This window comes from Oryx dammah, unplaced genomic scaffold, assembly GCF_014754425.2.
Source record: "Oryx dammah isolate SB20612 unplaced genomic scaffold, SCBI_Odam_1.1 HiC_scaffold_12, whole genome shotgun sequence".
NCBI lineage: Eukaryota > Metazoa > Chordata > Mammalia > Artiodactyla > Bovidae > Oryx > Oryx dammah.
In genome coordinates this window covers 1,722,896-1,739,396 of record NW_024070196.1, presented here as the reverse complement: position 1 = coordinate 1,739,396, position 16,501 = coordinate 1,722,896, and the positions used below count along the sequence as shown (strand labels likewise).

The window sequence follows — 16,501 nt, the reverse complement described above, 5'->3', positions numbered from 1 at the left end:
AAACAGAAGTAGCAATTGTTGGGGAGGGTGTAGAGAAACCGCTTTGCAGTGCTGTTAGGAACGTAAACCGGTGCGGCCACTGTGGGAAACACAGAAATAATACATAGAACTCAGAAATAATAGAACTCCTCAGAAATAATGAATAGAACTACCAAATTATATAGCAACTCTACTTCTGGGTATTGATGCAAAAGAACTGAAAACAGTGTTGAAGAAATATGTACACTCACATATTCATTAAGTATTACTGAGAGTAGCCATAAAAACAAACTGTCTTATCACTGGATGAATGAATAAATAAAACGTAGTATATGCATACAATGGAATATTATTCAACCTTAAAACAGAAAGAAATCTGTCACGTGCTACCACAGGGATGAACCTTGAGGACCTAATTCTAGTGAAATAGGCTAGGCATACACAAAAAGACAAATATCGCATGAGATTTCTAAAGAGATCTGCTGCATAACAATGTGTACATAATTGACAGCACTGTACCATACAATAAAATTTTGTTAATAGGACATATGTTATATATGTTTCATCAAAATTTAAAAATTATTAATAATAACAAGTAAACCTAAATATTTTATGATCCATCTCACTCTTGCAACAGATGGTTCTCACGTGTGCTTTACCTTCCAAGATAGAAAATTGTTTTTGTTATATAAATGCTTCTTGGATTGTGTGTGGCTGAGAAATTATTACAAATTCATATGTTATAATAACATGAATAAATTTACAGTTGTTTGTATTCCCATCTACAGATATTTTTTGTAGCAGATGTCTATAATATCCACCAGATATCAAAGACTGAGAATAACTTTTCCATATTCTAAAAGAATATCTTTATAATGTTACTAACTCAAAAAAAGTACAATAACTTGTAGTAGATAAATCTCTTCCCTCAAAATCTTGATAGAGTAGGGGAAGAAATAAAACTATATCTAAACAACTTAGCACTACTTAATTAACTTCATACATCCATTGCTCTCTCAAACTTTTAAATGTAGTAAATAAAATATAGATTTAAAATTATTTTAAGGTAAGAAATGTTAAATGAAATACTGTCATCTGAGCCATAATGGTGAAATTAATTACTGAAATACTTTAAAATATATTTCAATAGTAACTCCCTAACCAAGTCCGATACCAGTTCCAAGAAGTCTTCCTCATTCCATGGTGCAGCTCAGTTCAGGCACCTCTCTCAGAACTGCTTTAGCATCCTTTTACTGATGAGATTTACTTCCTTGACAAGTAACATTGTCTGGAGAATTGTACAGATGATTGGCTGTTTGTGTGCATAACCTGTGCTTCCTTCTATGTGGCCATAATATCTGGTGTAGTACCTTTCACATATTAAAGCAACTATTTCATTCATACAGAAACTACTTATTGAGCACTTAATTAATATTTAATTGATTTGTAGATGATACCACTCTAAAGGCAAAAAGTGAAGAGGAACGAAAAAGCCTCTTGATTAGGGTGAAAGAAGAGAGTGAAAAAGCTGGCTTGAAACGTAACATTAAAAAAACTAAGATCATGGCAACTTCGGGAAGCCCCTGGGGCTCCCCTGATAGCTCAGCTGGTAAAGAATCTGCTTGCAATGCAGTAGATTGACCTGGTTCAATTCCTGGGTCAGGAAGATCTACTGGAGAAGGGATAGGCTACCCACTCCAGTATTCTTGGGCTTCCCTTGTGGCTCAGCTGGTAAAGAATCCTCCAGCAATGCAGGAGACCTGGGTTCGATCCCTGGAGATTGGGAAAAATCCCTGGAGAAAGAAAAGGGTATCTACTCCAGTATTCTGGCCTGGAGAATTCCATGGACTGTACATGGGGTCGCAAAGAGTCGGACATGACTGAGTGACTTTCGCTTTCACTTTCATGGCATCTGGTCCCATCACTTCATGGCAAATAGAATGGGAAAATGGGAATGCAGTGACATATTTTATTTTCTTGGATTCCAAAATCACTGCTAACAGTGACTGCTGCCATGAAATTAAAAGATTCTTGCTCCTTGAAAGGAAAACTATGAAAAACCTAGACAGCATATTAAAAACCAGAGATTTCATTTTGCTGACAAAGGTCCATACAGTCAAAGTTATGTTTTTTTTCAGTTGTCTTGAACAAATATGAGAGTTCAGCCAGAAAGAAGGCCAAGAGTTGAAGAATTGATGTTTTTGAATGATGGTGCTAGAGAAGACTCTTGAGAGTCCCTTGGACTGCAAAGAGATCAAACCAGTCCATCCTAAAGGAAATCAATCCTGAATATTCATTAGAAGGACTGATGCAGAAACTGAAGCTCCATTATTTTGGTCACCTAATGTGAAGAGCCATCTCACTGGAAAAGACTCATGCTGGAAAGACTGAGGATGGGAGGAGAAGGGGGCAGTAGGGGATGAGATGGTTGGATAGCATCACTGACTCAATGGACATGAGTTTGAGCAAACTCCAGGAGGCAGTGAAAGATGGGGAAGCCTGGTAACTGCAGTCCATTGGGTCTCAAAGATTTGGACATATAGTGACTCAACAACAACAAAACACCCTGAGGGAAAAGTCTGCTTCCAATCCTAAAGATTACACTCTAATTGGGAAATGACAAGTAAAGTGATGGTTTTAGGGATCAGACATAAAGGCCAGAGCAAATAGGGCATTTACTACCATGGGAATCCTGGGAGATCAGTTAGTTTTTAAGTAGGAGGTTACATAGAAGCTAAATCCTGAATATCAATTAGGACTTGGCCAGGAGTCAGTAGGAGTTTTCTGGATTGAGGAAGAAGCAGGAGGTAAGCACACTATAGTGTCAGATGCTGGATGAAGTAGAAGGGAGAAACTAGGCTGCAAGTGAAACACGTAGCAAAGAGGCTGGGGAAGAGACAGGGAAAAGGAAGCCAGTCTTTATGCTGAAATAAGCAGAGTAAGCTCTGCATATTGAAGTGCCGCTTGAACAGCAGTATGGCCAGAGAACTAAAGAGATGTAAGAATAGAGGGAAGAGGTTAACTCGGAAGCACTGTGGTAATCCCGACAAAAGGCTAGGATCCCTAGGATAGGGGATTCACTTCAAGAATGTGAGATAGGTACCAAGAAGGCAGCAGGACTGATTAGTTGAAGGAAGTGTGGCAGAAAAAGGGTGAAGAGAGAATGCCCTCCACAGTTTTGGCTTGGAACGATCTGTGTGTAGTACTATCAACTGAACTCAGAAATGTTTTATGAACAAATGGGCCTGTGAATAAATGAGAAAGTGACTTTTTTTTTTTTTTTTTGCATGTTGGCAACATATTTGAACCAAGAATTGTATATAAACACATATAAGTGATATTTTCTTTGAAATTTCAGAGAACTATATCAGGAATTACAGATTTTATATAACTGAAAAGAACTTCATATTAATTTAAAAAATAAATTTAATGTTCAAGTGTTTAAAAAATTGCCAGTATTTAAATTCTCTGCACAATGAAACTGGTCTTCCATCCCTACAAACTGTACACAGATGTACATCCAATAGATGTAGATATTCTGTATATATACTGTATGTTTAACACCACTTTCAATTTGTAAACATCTATTGTGACTACATCTATGAGTGACTACACATATACTTTTACATAACAATGATTCTAATCTTCAAAAGCCTCTTTATTTTTAGATATTTATTTTTTCTTAATTTCATTATGTTACTTTACATTTAATTGATGAAGATTTACTAAGAGAATATTAGGGTTGACAATTGGTATAGGTATGTAATATAAGCCAAAAGGTTATGGGACTATAGAAAAACTATATTAAGAGAAAATGCAAATAAAGATCAGAAACTATATTAGAAGAGCTCAGTATCAAGAGTTTAGAAATAAAAAAGGGAAGTAATCTTAAAATTAGATCAAATAAATGGAGAATATATTTAGAAAATGGGAGTCACAAGGAAAAAAAGGCCCCCCAAAAAAGAGAGACCAAGAGAACAAATGAGTTATTTATAAAGACACACCACCACTCACACATCTCAGTGAGTATCTCTTTCTTTCACCAGCAGACTGCTGATTACTGGGATAAAGGGAAGATGAAGACCATTCTCTGCCCCACGCGGACATTTCTATATGTCAATGAGCAAATATTACATTTTGTGAATGAATCAGCTACCCAATCAGAAAGTTTCCTAGACTAGTACCAATAATCACAGTAAACTTAATTAATATAACTTCCCAATAATTAAATACATATAAATAAAATTTAAACATAAGAATCTATGTAAACTTCAATGATTAATTTACCCATCTTATCCTGAATGTCTGTATAAATTATTGGAAGAGCAGCCAACTAAAACTTTTAGAACTATTTTACTATTTATGATATTAGTATCTGGAACAAAAACTGAATTTCACAGGTATTAGTTCCCATAAATAACAACAAAAAATTGAAAATGCTTTGTTAAGCAAAATTAAACATGTATCTTTGATACAAGCTATTTCAAAGCATGTTGCATATACAGGAGGTACATAGGATATGAAGAAGTTCCAATTTGAAAGCAAAATCTTTTTTTTTCTTTTCTTTTCTTTTTTTTTTAATTGGAGTATAATTGCTTTATCTTTTCTTTCTTATACCAGTAAGGCATTAATGTTGCCTTGGAACATTGTTATTAAGACCTGTCTTTAATCTTTTTTCACGAATGTATCTAAATAGGAAACATTTTAACAAACTAGCAAACAAACATAAAAACAAACTAGTAGTTCACTAGTAACATGATTAGAACTTTGTTTTTTTGCAACAAAGTTATAAATTCCACCTAATAAAATTTAAATTTTTATACAGTTAATGATAGTATTTGCTATAAAAGATCATTCAGGATCAAATTATGAAGTTGAAATAAAGGATATTCTTGTTATGTTGGCAAGGAAGCTCATAATTTGACTATGAAATCATGCAACTATTTAATAACAACTATATTTTTTCTTTTTTATTCATTAAATTAAAAGAAATAAAGCTTACTATCCCTGCTTTTGAAATTTGATTTCTAGCAATTTGTTTTTAATTATGCCAATGGATATTGCAGAGTTCTCTTTTATTTCATTTTATGATTAGTAACTTTGAACTGAGCATCTCAGTTACTCGCCAGCATGAAAAGAGACAAGTAAACAGTTAAGTTAATTGTGGCTCGTTCATCTGGAAAACCACTATCAGACTCAATTATGCTTCTGAGTTTGGGTGGTGCAGTACCTGGACATCTATACAGCTTTCTTGCTTGTGCAATATCTCCTTTGCTTAAGCGGGTTCGCTGACCAATTGCTGGACGAATGCCATTATCATCGCGTGAGGGGAGAATGGTATCCAGAAACATCCCCCTGAAAAAAAAAATATCAGAAACAAGTCACACATAAGTCATCAAATTAAGACACATATAATCCTTACAAAAATTTTTTTTCAAACTCAAACCAAGCAAAGGAGAAATATATCAATGTTTAGATTTAAACTGTGTGTCAGTCTTTCAAAATACTTTCATCAAAGTAGAAAAAAATCGTGTGCTAAGTGTGTATGGTGAACTTGGACTGGTGATCTAGTTCACATATGGCAATAAACATGTTTCAGTGCTAGTCTCTCAAATTATCCCTCCCTGCCTTCTCCCAGAGAGCTCAAAAGTCTGTTCTTTACATCTCTGTCTTTTTTGATGTCTTGCATGTAGGGTCATCATTACCACCTTTCTAAATTCCATATATATGCATTAAAATACTGTATTGGTGTTTTTCCTTCTGACTTACTTCACTCTGTATAAGCCGGTGCACTGGGATGACCCTGAGGGATGGGATGGGGAGGGAGGTGGGAGAGGGGTTCAGGATGGGGGACACATGTACACCCATGGCTGATTCATCTCAATGTATGGCAAAAACCACCACAATATTGTAAAGTAATTAGCCTCCCATTAAAATAAATTAATTTTAAAAATGTATATGGTGAGTATAAAGTTAGTGGTGGCATTTAAATTTTCCTTAGAAAAAGTACATATTTTTTTCAAAATCTAAAATTCATTTTTTAAATTTATTTTTAATTGGAGAATAATTACTTTATGATACTGTGTTGGTTTCTGCCATATATCAACATGAATTAGCCATACCCATTCTTGAATCTCCCTCCCACTTCCCACCCTGTCCTAGACCTCTAGGTTGTCACAGAGAATTAGATTTCAGTTTTGCGTGTCATAAAGCAAATTCCCATTATTTTACATATGGTAATATATATATTTCAAAGCTACTTTCTCAATTTTGCCACCTTCTCCTTCCCTCAGTGTCTACAATCTGTTCTTTATGTCTGCATCTCCCTTGCTGTGCTGCAAATAGGTTCATCAGTATTATCCTTTCTAAACTACATATATATGCTTTAATATATGATATTTGTCTTTCTAACTTACTTCATTACTTCACTTTGTATAATAAGCTCTATTATTATAATAGGCTCTATAATGAGGTTCCATTGTATTAGATCTGACTCAAACGCACTAGTTTTATAGGTGAGTAATATTCCACTGTACCACAACTTCTTTATCCATTCATCTGTAGATAGACATCTAGCTTGCAGCCATATCCCACCTATTGTAAATAGTGCTGTGATGAACACTGGGATTCATGGGTCTTTTTCAAGTATTTTTTCCTCAGTATATGCCCAGCAGTGAGATTGTTATGTCATATGGTAGACTTATTCCTAGTTTTTTTTTAAGAAATCTCCGTGCGGTTCTCCATAGTGGCTGGATCAATTTACATTCCCACCAACAGTGCAAGAGAGTTCCCTTTTCTCCACACCCTTTCTAACATTTATTGTTTGTAGATTTTTTTGATGATGGTTATTCTGACCAGTGTGACATGATACTTCATTGTAGTTCTGGTCTGCATTTCTCTAATAATGAGGGATGTTGAGCATCATCTTTTCATGTGTTTATTAGCCATCTGCATGTCTTCTTTGGAGAAATGTCCACTTTTTGTTTGGTTTGTTTGTTTTTCTGGTTTTGAGCTGCATGAATAGGTTGCATATTTTAGAGACTAATCATTTGTCAGTTGTTTCATTTGCTATTATTTTCTCCAATTGAGGATTGTCTTTTCACCCTATTTACAGTTACCTTTGCTGTGGAAAAGCGTTTAGCTTAATTAGGTCTCATTTATTTATTTTTGTTTTTACTTCCATTACTCTAGGAGGTGGGTCAGAGAGGATCTTGCTGTGATTTATGTTAAAGTGTTTTCTGCCTATGTTTTCTTCTAAGAGTTTTATAGACTTTGGTTTTATATTTAGATCTTTAATCCATTCTGAGTTTATTTTTGTTAGGAAATGTTCTAATTTCATTCTTTTACATGTAGCTGTCTAGTTTTCCCAGCACCATGTGTTGAAGAGACTATCTTTTCTCCATCATATATTCTTGCCTCCTTTGTTAAAGATAAGGTGTCTATAGCTGTGTGGGTTTGTCTATGGGCTTTCTACCTTTTCCATTGTTCTATATTTCTGTTTTTGTGCCAATACCATATTATATTGGTGACTATAGCTTTGTAGTATATTCTGAAGTTGGGAAGGTTGATTCCATTTTTCTTTCTCAAGAATGATCTGGCTATGTGGGGTCTTTTGTATTTCCATACAAATTGTGAAATTTTTTGGTCTAGTTCTGTGTAATATACTAGAGGTAGTTTGATAAGGATTGCATTGAATCTGTAGATTGCTCTGGGTAATATAGTCATTTTCACAATATTGATTCTTCCAATCCAAGAACACGGTATATCTCTCCACCTGTTTGTGTCATCTTTGATTTCTTTCATTGATGTCTTATAGTTTTCTGCATATAGGTCTTTTGTCTCTTTAGGTAGGTTTATTCCTAGATATTTTATCCTTTTTGTTGCAATGTGAATATAGCAATGATTTCTTGGATATGATACCCAAAGCATAGGATTGCATTTTTAATTAAAAGCCTTGTGCATAGCAAAGCAAACAATCAAAAGAATAAAAGGAGATAAAATGTTTCCAACATATATATATATACATCAGTTCAGTTCAGTTGCTCAGTTGTGTCTGACTCTTTGCAATCACATGGACTGCAGCATGCCAGGCTTCCCTGTCCATCACCAATTCCTGGAGTTTATTCAAAGTCATGCCCATTGAGTCAGTAATGCCATCCAACCATCTCTATATATCCATATGTGTGTGTGTATATATATATATCTGATAAGAGACCAGAATGCACAAAGAAATCCTACAACTCAACAACAGAAAAATGAATTAATCTGATGAAAAAAATAGGCAGAAGATTTGAATATATATTTTTTCAAAGATGATATACAAATTGTCAAGCATAGAAAAATATTCTCAACATGACTAATCGTGCAAATCAAAACCATAATGAGACATTATTTCATGCCCATTAGGATGATTACTATCAAAACTTGAAATAATGGAAAAGAAAACATGTTGGTGAGGATATGGAGAAATTGGAACCCTTATACCCTGTTGATAGGTTTGCAAAATAGTGCAGCATCTATGAAAAAATGGATTGAGGTTCTTCAAAAAACAATCATAGAACTACCATACATTCCAGCAATCTCACTTCTTTGTATATATCCAAAAGAAAGGCAAACAGGCTCTTGAAGAGATATTCACATAAACATGTTCATGGTAACACTATTCACAGTAGCCAAGAGGTGAAAGCAACTCAGATATCCATGAACAAATGAATGAATAAACAAAGAGTCAATATATATCCAATGGAATATTATTCAGCCTGAAAATGGAATGAAATTTTGCTGCATGCTACAACATAGATGAACCTTAAGGATTTTATGCTAGGTAGAAAAAAACAACAGTCCCAGAATGATAAATATTGTGTAATTTTACTTGGTACCTAAACTAGCCAAATTCACAGAAACGGAAAGTAGAAAAATGTTTATCAGAGGTTGGGGTGGGGGTGGGGAGAGTGGAGAGTTTAATGAATGGGTATAGGGTTTGAGCTTTGCAAGATGAAAAGTTTCTGGAGATCTGTTTCCTAACAATGTGAATGTACTTAATACTATCAAATTGTACATTTAAGAATAGATAATATGGTACATTTGATATTGTGTGTGTGTGTGTGTTAGTCACTCAGTTGTGTCTGACTCTTTGTGACCCCATGGACTATAGCCCACCAGGCTCCTTTTTCCATGGGATTCTCCAGGCAAGAATACTGCAGTGGGTTGCCATTGATATTGAGATTTCTTTATTATAATAAAAAAAACTTTCAAATACTTTGAAGGTGGTACCTGAGAACTGTGCCAAATATTTCCTCTCCTATAATTTTTATTTCAATGTATGTATGAGTTAATTACCATCTTCTTTAAAATCAGAAAAAAAATATGTGAATTGGATCAATTCTTCTCACAGATACACACAGTTTCTTTCACTATAGGTATATAAGTTTATTTAGGAAAAGTGAATATCCAAATTTTGAAACAATAAGAAAACTTGATGTGTCGAGGCTAGTTGTCATGCAACACCAAGGTAAGTGTAGGGGGTGACAAACTGCATGAACCTTGTGGTTTATGGAAAAGCAACCATTTAAAGACATAAAAGGAGTCAGAACAAGGGAAAATGTGTGTTTCAGATTGAAACATTGCCTTTAAACATAAACATTAATGAGTTGTAAAATGCACATAATGATTAAAAAAAAGGAGTGGAATGGACATATGAGTATAAAATGGGAAAAAAGAGATGACTTAAACAGTTTTGTATTACTTACCTGGAAACTATTGCCTTGATGATAACTTCTTTAGAGTGAAATAGATCAAAACTCAAATTTATTACACTCTTAAAATTAGCATTCAGTCACTAACAAAATAATTCTAAGGTTAGTAAATGGCAGAATTCTAAATTATATGAAGCAAAATATCTTTCTAAAATGTTTTCTGATAATTATTTTACTATAGCTATTTTCAAGTATAATTAGTACATGAGCAACAGAAAATATACAATAAAAACACAAGTCACAGAAAGAGTATAACATTCCAACTCAACAACTGAGCTCTGTATTTGAAATCCCTAATTTCTATTAATAGTGCTTGCCAATTTAACATGCTGATTGGTTTGGTAATCATTTCAATTGAACTTTTATATGATTAGTAATATTAAATAATTTAAATAATTCATACCATTTAAATTTTCACTTTGAATATATTTTGATAAGAAATGTGTTTTTAAAATCGCAAATGCCTGGTGTTGGCTATAAACACCAAGCAAGTATTTTTTGTACTCTATAGCAGCAATATTTAAAAGTGGTTCTAGTTCTATGCTAAACCTATTTTGTGAGGAGCCACACAGAGGAAAGGAATTAAAAGTCAAGAGGTATAACCTGAGACTCCAACCTTGAGAAGGTGTTCCTAGCATAATGCATGATGCTGTCAAAATCATAGCTTTCTCCGAGCGAGTTCACTTCCCCAGGCTCCATCTTCAGAAAGTTGTACTCTTGACCTGAGAATCAGGCACAGGAAACGTTTCAGAAACCTCTTAACAGACAGAAAGGAGAACAGAAGAACCCTCCCAGTCCTCTAACTCCTGTCTACCGAAAGCTGATCACTGATGTTCGTGACGCTGCATTTACACACAAACACCCAAGTACACGCAAAAGAGGACACCCAGCACCACTATGTGCACTTGAATATCAGCCTGAAAGAATATTAGTGAATTTCACACTGTTCATGCAGTTCTCAAGGCAAGAATACTGAAGTGGTTTGCCATTCCCTTCTCTAGTGGAGCATGCCAAAGCCTTTGATTATGTGGATCACAACAAACTGTGGAAAATTCTTCAAGAGATGGGAATACCAGACAACCTTTCTTGCTTCCTGAGAAATCTGTATGCAGGTCAAGAAGCACCAGTTAGAACCAGACGTGGAACAACAGATTGGTTCCAAGTCGAGAAAGGAGTATCTTAAGGTGTAAATTGTCACCCTGCTTATATAAATTATATGCAGAGTACATCAAGTGAAATGCCAGGATAGATAAGCACAAGCTGGAATCAAGACTGCCAGGAAAAAATATCAGTAACCTCAGATATGCAGGTGACACCACCCTAATGGCAGAAAGCAAAGAAGAACTAAAGGGCTTCTTAAAGAAAGTGAAGAGGCGAGTGAAAAAGTTGGCTTAAAACTCAACATTCCAAAAACTAAGATCATGGCAACTGGTGCCATCACTTCATGGCAAATAGATGGGGAAAAAGTGAGAGACTATTTTTATGGGCACCAAAATCACTGCAGATAGTGATCTCAGCCATGAAATTAAAAGACACTTACTCCTTGGAAGAAAAGCTGTGACCAACCTAGACAGCACATTAAAAAGCAGAGACATTACTTGGGCACAAAGGTTCGTCTAGTTAAACTATGGTTTTTCCAGTAGTCATGTATGGATGTGAGAGTTGGACTATAAGGAAAGCTGAGTGCCAAAGAATCGATGCTTTTGAACTGTGGTGTTGGAGAAGACTCTTGAGAGTCCCTTGGACTGCAAGGAGGTCAAGCCAGGCAATCCTAAAGGAAATCAGTCCTGATTATTCATCAGAAAGACTGATTCTGAAACTGAAACTCCAATACTTTGGCCACCTGATGTGAAGAACTGACTCATTGGAAAAGACCCTGATGCTGGGAAAGATTGAAGGCAGGAGAAGGGGACGGCAGAAGATGAGATGGTTGGATGGCATCACCAACTCAATGGACATGAGTTTGAGCAAGCTCTGGGAGTTGGTGATCAACCTGGAAGCCTGGCATGCTGCAGTCCATGGGGTCACAAAGAGTCGGACATGACTGAGCAACTGAACCAAACTAAATAAGTTAATTTTGGCAAAAAGGTAGATTACCAAAAGCATACTTTGGATTTTTCTTTGTATACTCTTTCACTTTCTCTTAATATTGTTTTTTTTTTAAAAAATGACTACATTTTTTTTTTGCAGTATTGTGATTATAAAAGCTACGCTTTTTACCAAATGGGTTTCCCACTCTCTCTTATGACTCTATTGGCCTAGACAAATAAATCTTCCTATTTGTATTAGATGATTTCTATGAAACAATGGGAGATATTATATGTTGCATATACACACATTTCAAGTGTTTGCTATGTGACTTTGTCACTAAAGATGAAACAACAAAAGAACGTTTCACTCAAAGCTGAAACAAGATTCTCTTTGATGAAAAGGAAGCTCTGATCAGAAGGCTTTTTAGAAGAATATGCTTCAGGATTTAATTTTTCTTTTTTTACTTTTCATGACTGCCATTTTAACTTATGGACATCTTCACATTAATAGATTTCTCAACTGCCTCTTTGTATCTGTATTATAATATTATTTATTGAAATCTGAAAAGAACATAGTATTAAACGTGTAGACCTACATTAGTGGTTCCAGGAATGTTTCCTCAGATAGAGTTTAGGTTTCACTAATTCATTTTTCACAATTTCAGCACCCAAAGAAGGCTGTTTTTATGGCTCATTCTGAAACATCTAAATGTAAAGTTGAGGTATTAGGATTCCAAATTCAAGGTTAGAGTTCAGAACAGAACTATTACAATGTTCATGCAACTATTTAAATTTTATTCCAATTGTTATATTATTACTAAATCTGAAAATTTCACATTAAAAAGTTTCCCAAAAGCTAATAAAGAAACTGAGTGATGTACAGAGCATAAGACCTTTCATACGGGTGATGAGAAGACTGACATATTCCAGTTCAGTTCAGTCACTCAGTCCTGTCCAACTCTTTGCGACCCCATGAACTGCAGCACGCCAGGCTTCCCTGCCCATCACAAACTCCTGGAGCTTACTCAAACTCATGTCCATAGAGTCGGTGATGCCATCCAACCATCCTATCCTCTGTCATCACCTTTTCCTCCCACCTTCAATCTTTCCCAGCACCAGGGTCTTTCCAATGAGTTAGTTCTTTGCATCAGGTGGCCAAAATATTGGAGTTTCAGCTTTAGCATCAGTCTTTCCAAAGGATATTAGGACTGATTTCCTTTAGGATAGATTAGTTCGATCTCCTTGCATTCCAAAGGATGCTCAAGAGTTTTCTCCAACACCACAGTTCAAAAGCATCAGTTATTCTGTGCTAAGCTTTCTTTATAGTTCAACCCTCACATCCATGTATGACTACTGGAAAAAACATCACTTTGACTAGCTGGACCTTTGTCAGCAAAGTGATGTATCTGCTTTTTAATGTGCTGTCTAGGTTGGTCACAGCTTTTCTTCCAAGGAGAAAGCATCTTTTAATTTCATGGCTGCAGTCACCATCTGCAGTGATTTTGGAGCCCCCCCAAATCACTTAAGCATTAAAGATGAAACAATCAGCCTTAAGTTGTAGAACCTGTAGCCCAGAGTAAAGTGTTTTGTGCTTAGTCACTTCAGTCATGTCCAATTCTCTCTGACCCTATGGACCATGGTCTGCCAGGCTCCTCTGTACATGGGATTCTCCAGGCAAGAATACTGGAGTTGGTAGCCATTTCCTTCTCTAAAAGTGTTTTAGTTCACCTTTACAATGAATTCACACATTAAATAGTTTTCAGTGAACTAACAGACCAAATAATGAGATACATGTTCCAGAAATCTCTGTGGCTATTGTTACTCTTCTCAGGAAATACTTTACATTGTCTTTAACCTCTGATAGAAGCAAGTGTTATAACTCTACCCTTCATTAAAAAATAGTAAGTATATTTTAGTATATCCAATTCTAAGTATGATGTTTATAAAGCTATGGAGCTGATTTTATTAATTTTAACCTGTAATCTACTGGATATTTCAACTTCCAAGCACAATATGTGAATATACTCCTTAAGTAAAGCAAAATGTTTCATGAAAATTTCTGAAAGTGGAACATGAAGCAACTTTGGTAATACCTTCTGAAGCACATAATTGAGCATTTACCACATATGTGACATAATGGTTAAAAAGAACACAGCCATATATGGACTCTGTAAAGAAAATTAGACTTATTTTATGACAGAAGGGAAAAGAAAGTCAGAGGTACAGAGCACCAGCAAAACTCATCCTAAACATTTTTTTTTTTAATGAAAAGCCTCATTCTTGAAGGCCTGTTCTAAAATGGCTTAAAACTAATCTAAAAGTAATCCAATCCTTGTACAAAATTGGCTCCTATCATACATAGCCACTAATTTTGCATATGAATGCAAAGCTAAAGTTGACACTTACTAGACATTGCCCTAGAATAACACTTGATCTTAAGTTTCTGAGTAAGACGGATCTGTTGAAAGTTATTCTCCAACATGAATTCTTTCATATTAGAATTACAACCAGCCTTCAGTATCTGATAAGATTGGTTCTAGAAACCTCTTGGATACCAAAGTTTGTGGATGCTTAAGTCCTTTATATAAAATGGTTTAGTACAATGAATAAATTTCGATTCAAAGGTTGGTTGAATCTATGGATGCAAAACCCTACAAATATAGAGGGCCAAGAGTTCATACATATAAATTATTGCAAGTGAATGAGAAAAGTGAGAATAGTCATATGTTGAGAATATTGCTGAATCCAAAAAGGGGTGACAAAATGTGCACAGAGTTCCAAATACTCAGAACATCTCACTAAATAAATTACTCTTTTCCATTAACCTGAATAGTGACTCAACAACAACAAAAAAGAAAAACCATAGTTTAGCACTATGTTAAGTATTATATATTTATATGCTTTTTATACATTTCTTGCTTGTTGTAGGTATGTAAATTTATGTTGAACCAGAGTCCTAATTTTAAGAGCAGGAAACATTCTTGAAAGTTACTTTCTTTATAAGTTTTGTCAACATAATAGAGGAAACTTAATAACTGTAGTTAATAGAAAACTTTTTCTTATTTAATTGGTAGTTGGAGTAATCATCAGAAATACTATTTCCTCTTTGTCTCCCAGTGATAAAAAAAGTATTAGATGAACGTTGACAGCTGCTCAGGAGTTCAAGAGTCTTCCATATTGAGAGTACAGATTTTATTTACTTCTCTTTCAACACTACAGAATACTTCTTTATTCTTGAAATGATCTCTTCCCTGTAACGTTACACTAATTGATTTTTCTCCTACCCCTTAGACCAGATTTAATCTTTTGAGAGATTTTCTCAAACTGTAATTTAAATGGTGATATTCCCCATATTCTACCTGAAATCTTATTTCCTTTTTTCTCCAACATTTTCCTAAACAGTCAAATCCTGTATCAAATTCCTTTCTAGATATGTCCAAAAGTCTAGATTCGGCTTTCCTTTGTCTGCTAAATATCTCTACTTCAATTATCTAAAGGCTTCTCAAACTCAAACATATGCTAAGTGAAATTATTATTTGTGTTTTCCCTCTTAAGAGTATGTTGCTTTTTGTTTTATCCATATTTCTTAGCTTACTTCATTTGATGGTGCCACCACTCACCCTGTTGCCTAAAAAATAAAACTTTGAAGATCTTCCTTCACACCCTTCATGTAGAGCTTCTCTTAAAATATTTTTGAAATATTATTTCCTCATCTTCTTGGTCTACACCACCCTAACTGAGGACTCAGTCACCTCTTATAGACTACTCGTTTAAGCTTCTAATAGGTTCATTCTCCCTACTCCCGTATCCCCATTCTCAGTTAATAATCCCTATAAGCTGAAAGAAATCTCTTTCTATTTCTTTTAAATCTGAACTTGTTCTGCTTTCAATCCTTTGATTATTCTCCAGTAGCTAGAGGATAAAATCTCTAGGATAAAAGCCAGGATAAATTTCCTGGCTTCTTATAGAAAATCCCTATGATCTAATCCCCTTTGGTAATTACCAACTAATCTCCCACTTGTAACTTACCATGCAGCCCTATGAGCAGATGAAAATAATCTAATTACCTGTAATTGTAGCTTTGATCATGATCCTTTTTCTTTTTTTTTCAGTTAGATATACCATCACTCTTTTCTGCAGTTAGAAACCCTTTACTTCTAAATTTCAGTTCTTTTGTGACATCTCCCGACTTGCTAAAGCACATTTTGTCACACTTTGCTTGGACTGACAGTATTCTCAACATATGACTATTCTCATTTTCTCACTTGTTTAGAATGTTTGTATATATATTGACATAGCTACACTAAGCTCTGTAATTTTCATGAAGTATCTCCAATATCTAATAATGCCTCAATACAAATATGTTGTGAGCGACTAAATAGGTCAATGCTGTTAATCACAGGAAATTCTTAGGAATTCAATGTTTGTATTAATAACTTAAAACTGGCTATGAATAAGAAAATAACACATAGCTTGCAATGCAGGAGATGCAGGTTTGATCACTGGGTTAGGAAGATCCCCTGGAGAAGGAAATGACAACTCACTCCAATATTCTTGCCTGAGAAATCCCAAGGACAGAGGAGCCTGGTGAGCTATATAGTTCATGGCGTTGCAAAAACAGTCAAAAACAACTTAGCAACTAAACAACAATGTGTGAAATATGCACAATCTTATAAAACAATTCTAAACAATAGGGTTTTTCTTTTGGCAATTGAAATGTGCTTATTTTTATGAATT

The 16,501-nt window shown here is 34.9% G+C and overlaps 1 protein-coding gene across 1 annotated transcript in view; it reads right to left on the bottom strand.

The window, feature by feature from the left end:
• TLL1 (tolloid like 1) overlaps nt 1-16,501 on the bottom strand; it is a 317,935-nt gene that overhangs the window by 121,576 nt on the left and 179,858 nt on the right. The window contains exons 7-8 of the mRNA XM_040251329.1: nt 10,351-10,456; nt 5,210-5,334 (exon numbers count right to left, since the gene is read on the bottom strand). Of these exons, the coding sequence (XP_040107263.1) occupies nt 5,210-5,334; nt 10,351-10,456 (231 nt within the window). The remainder of the gene's footprint in view (nt 1-5,209; nt 5,335-10,350; nt 10,457-16,501) is intronic.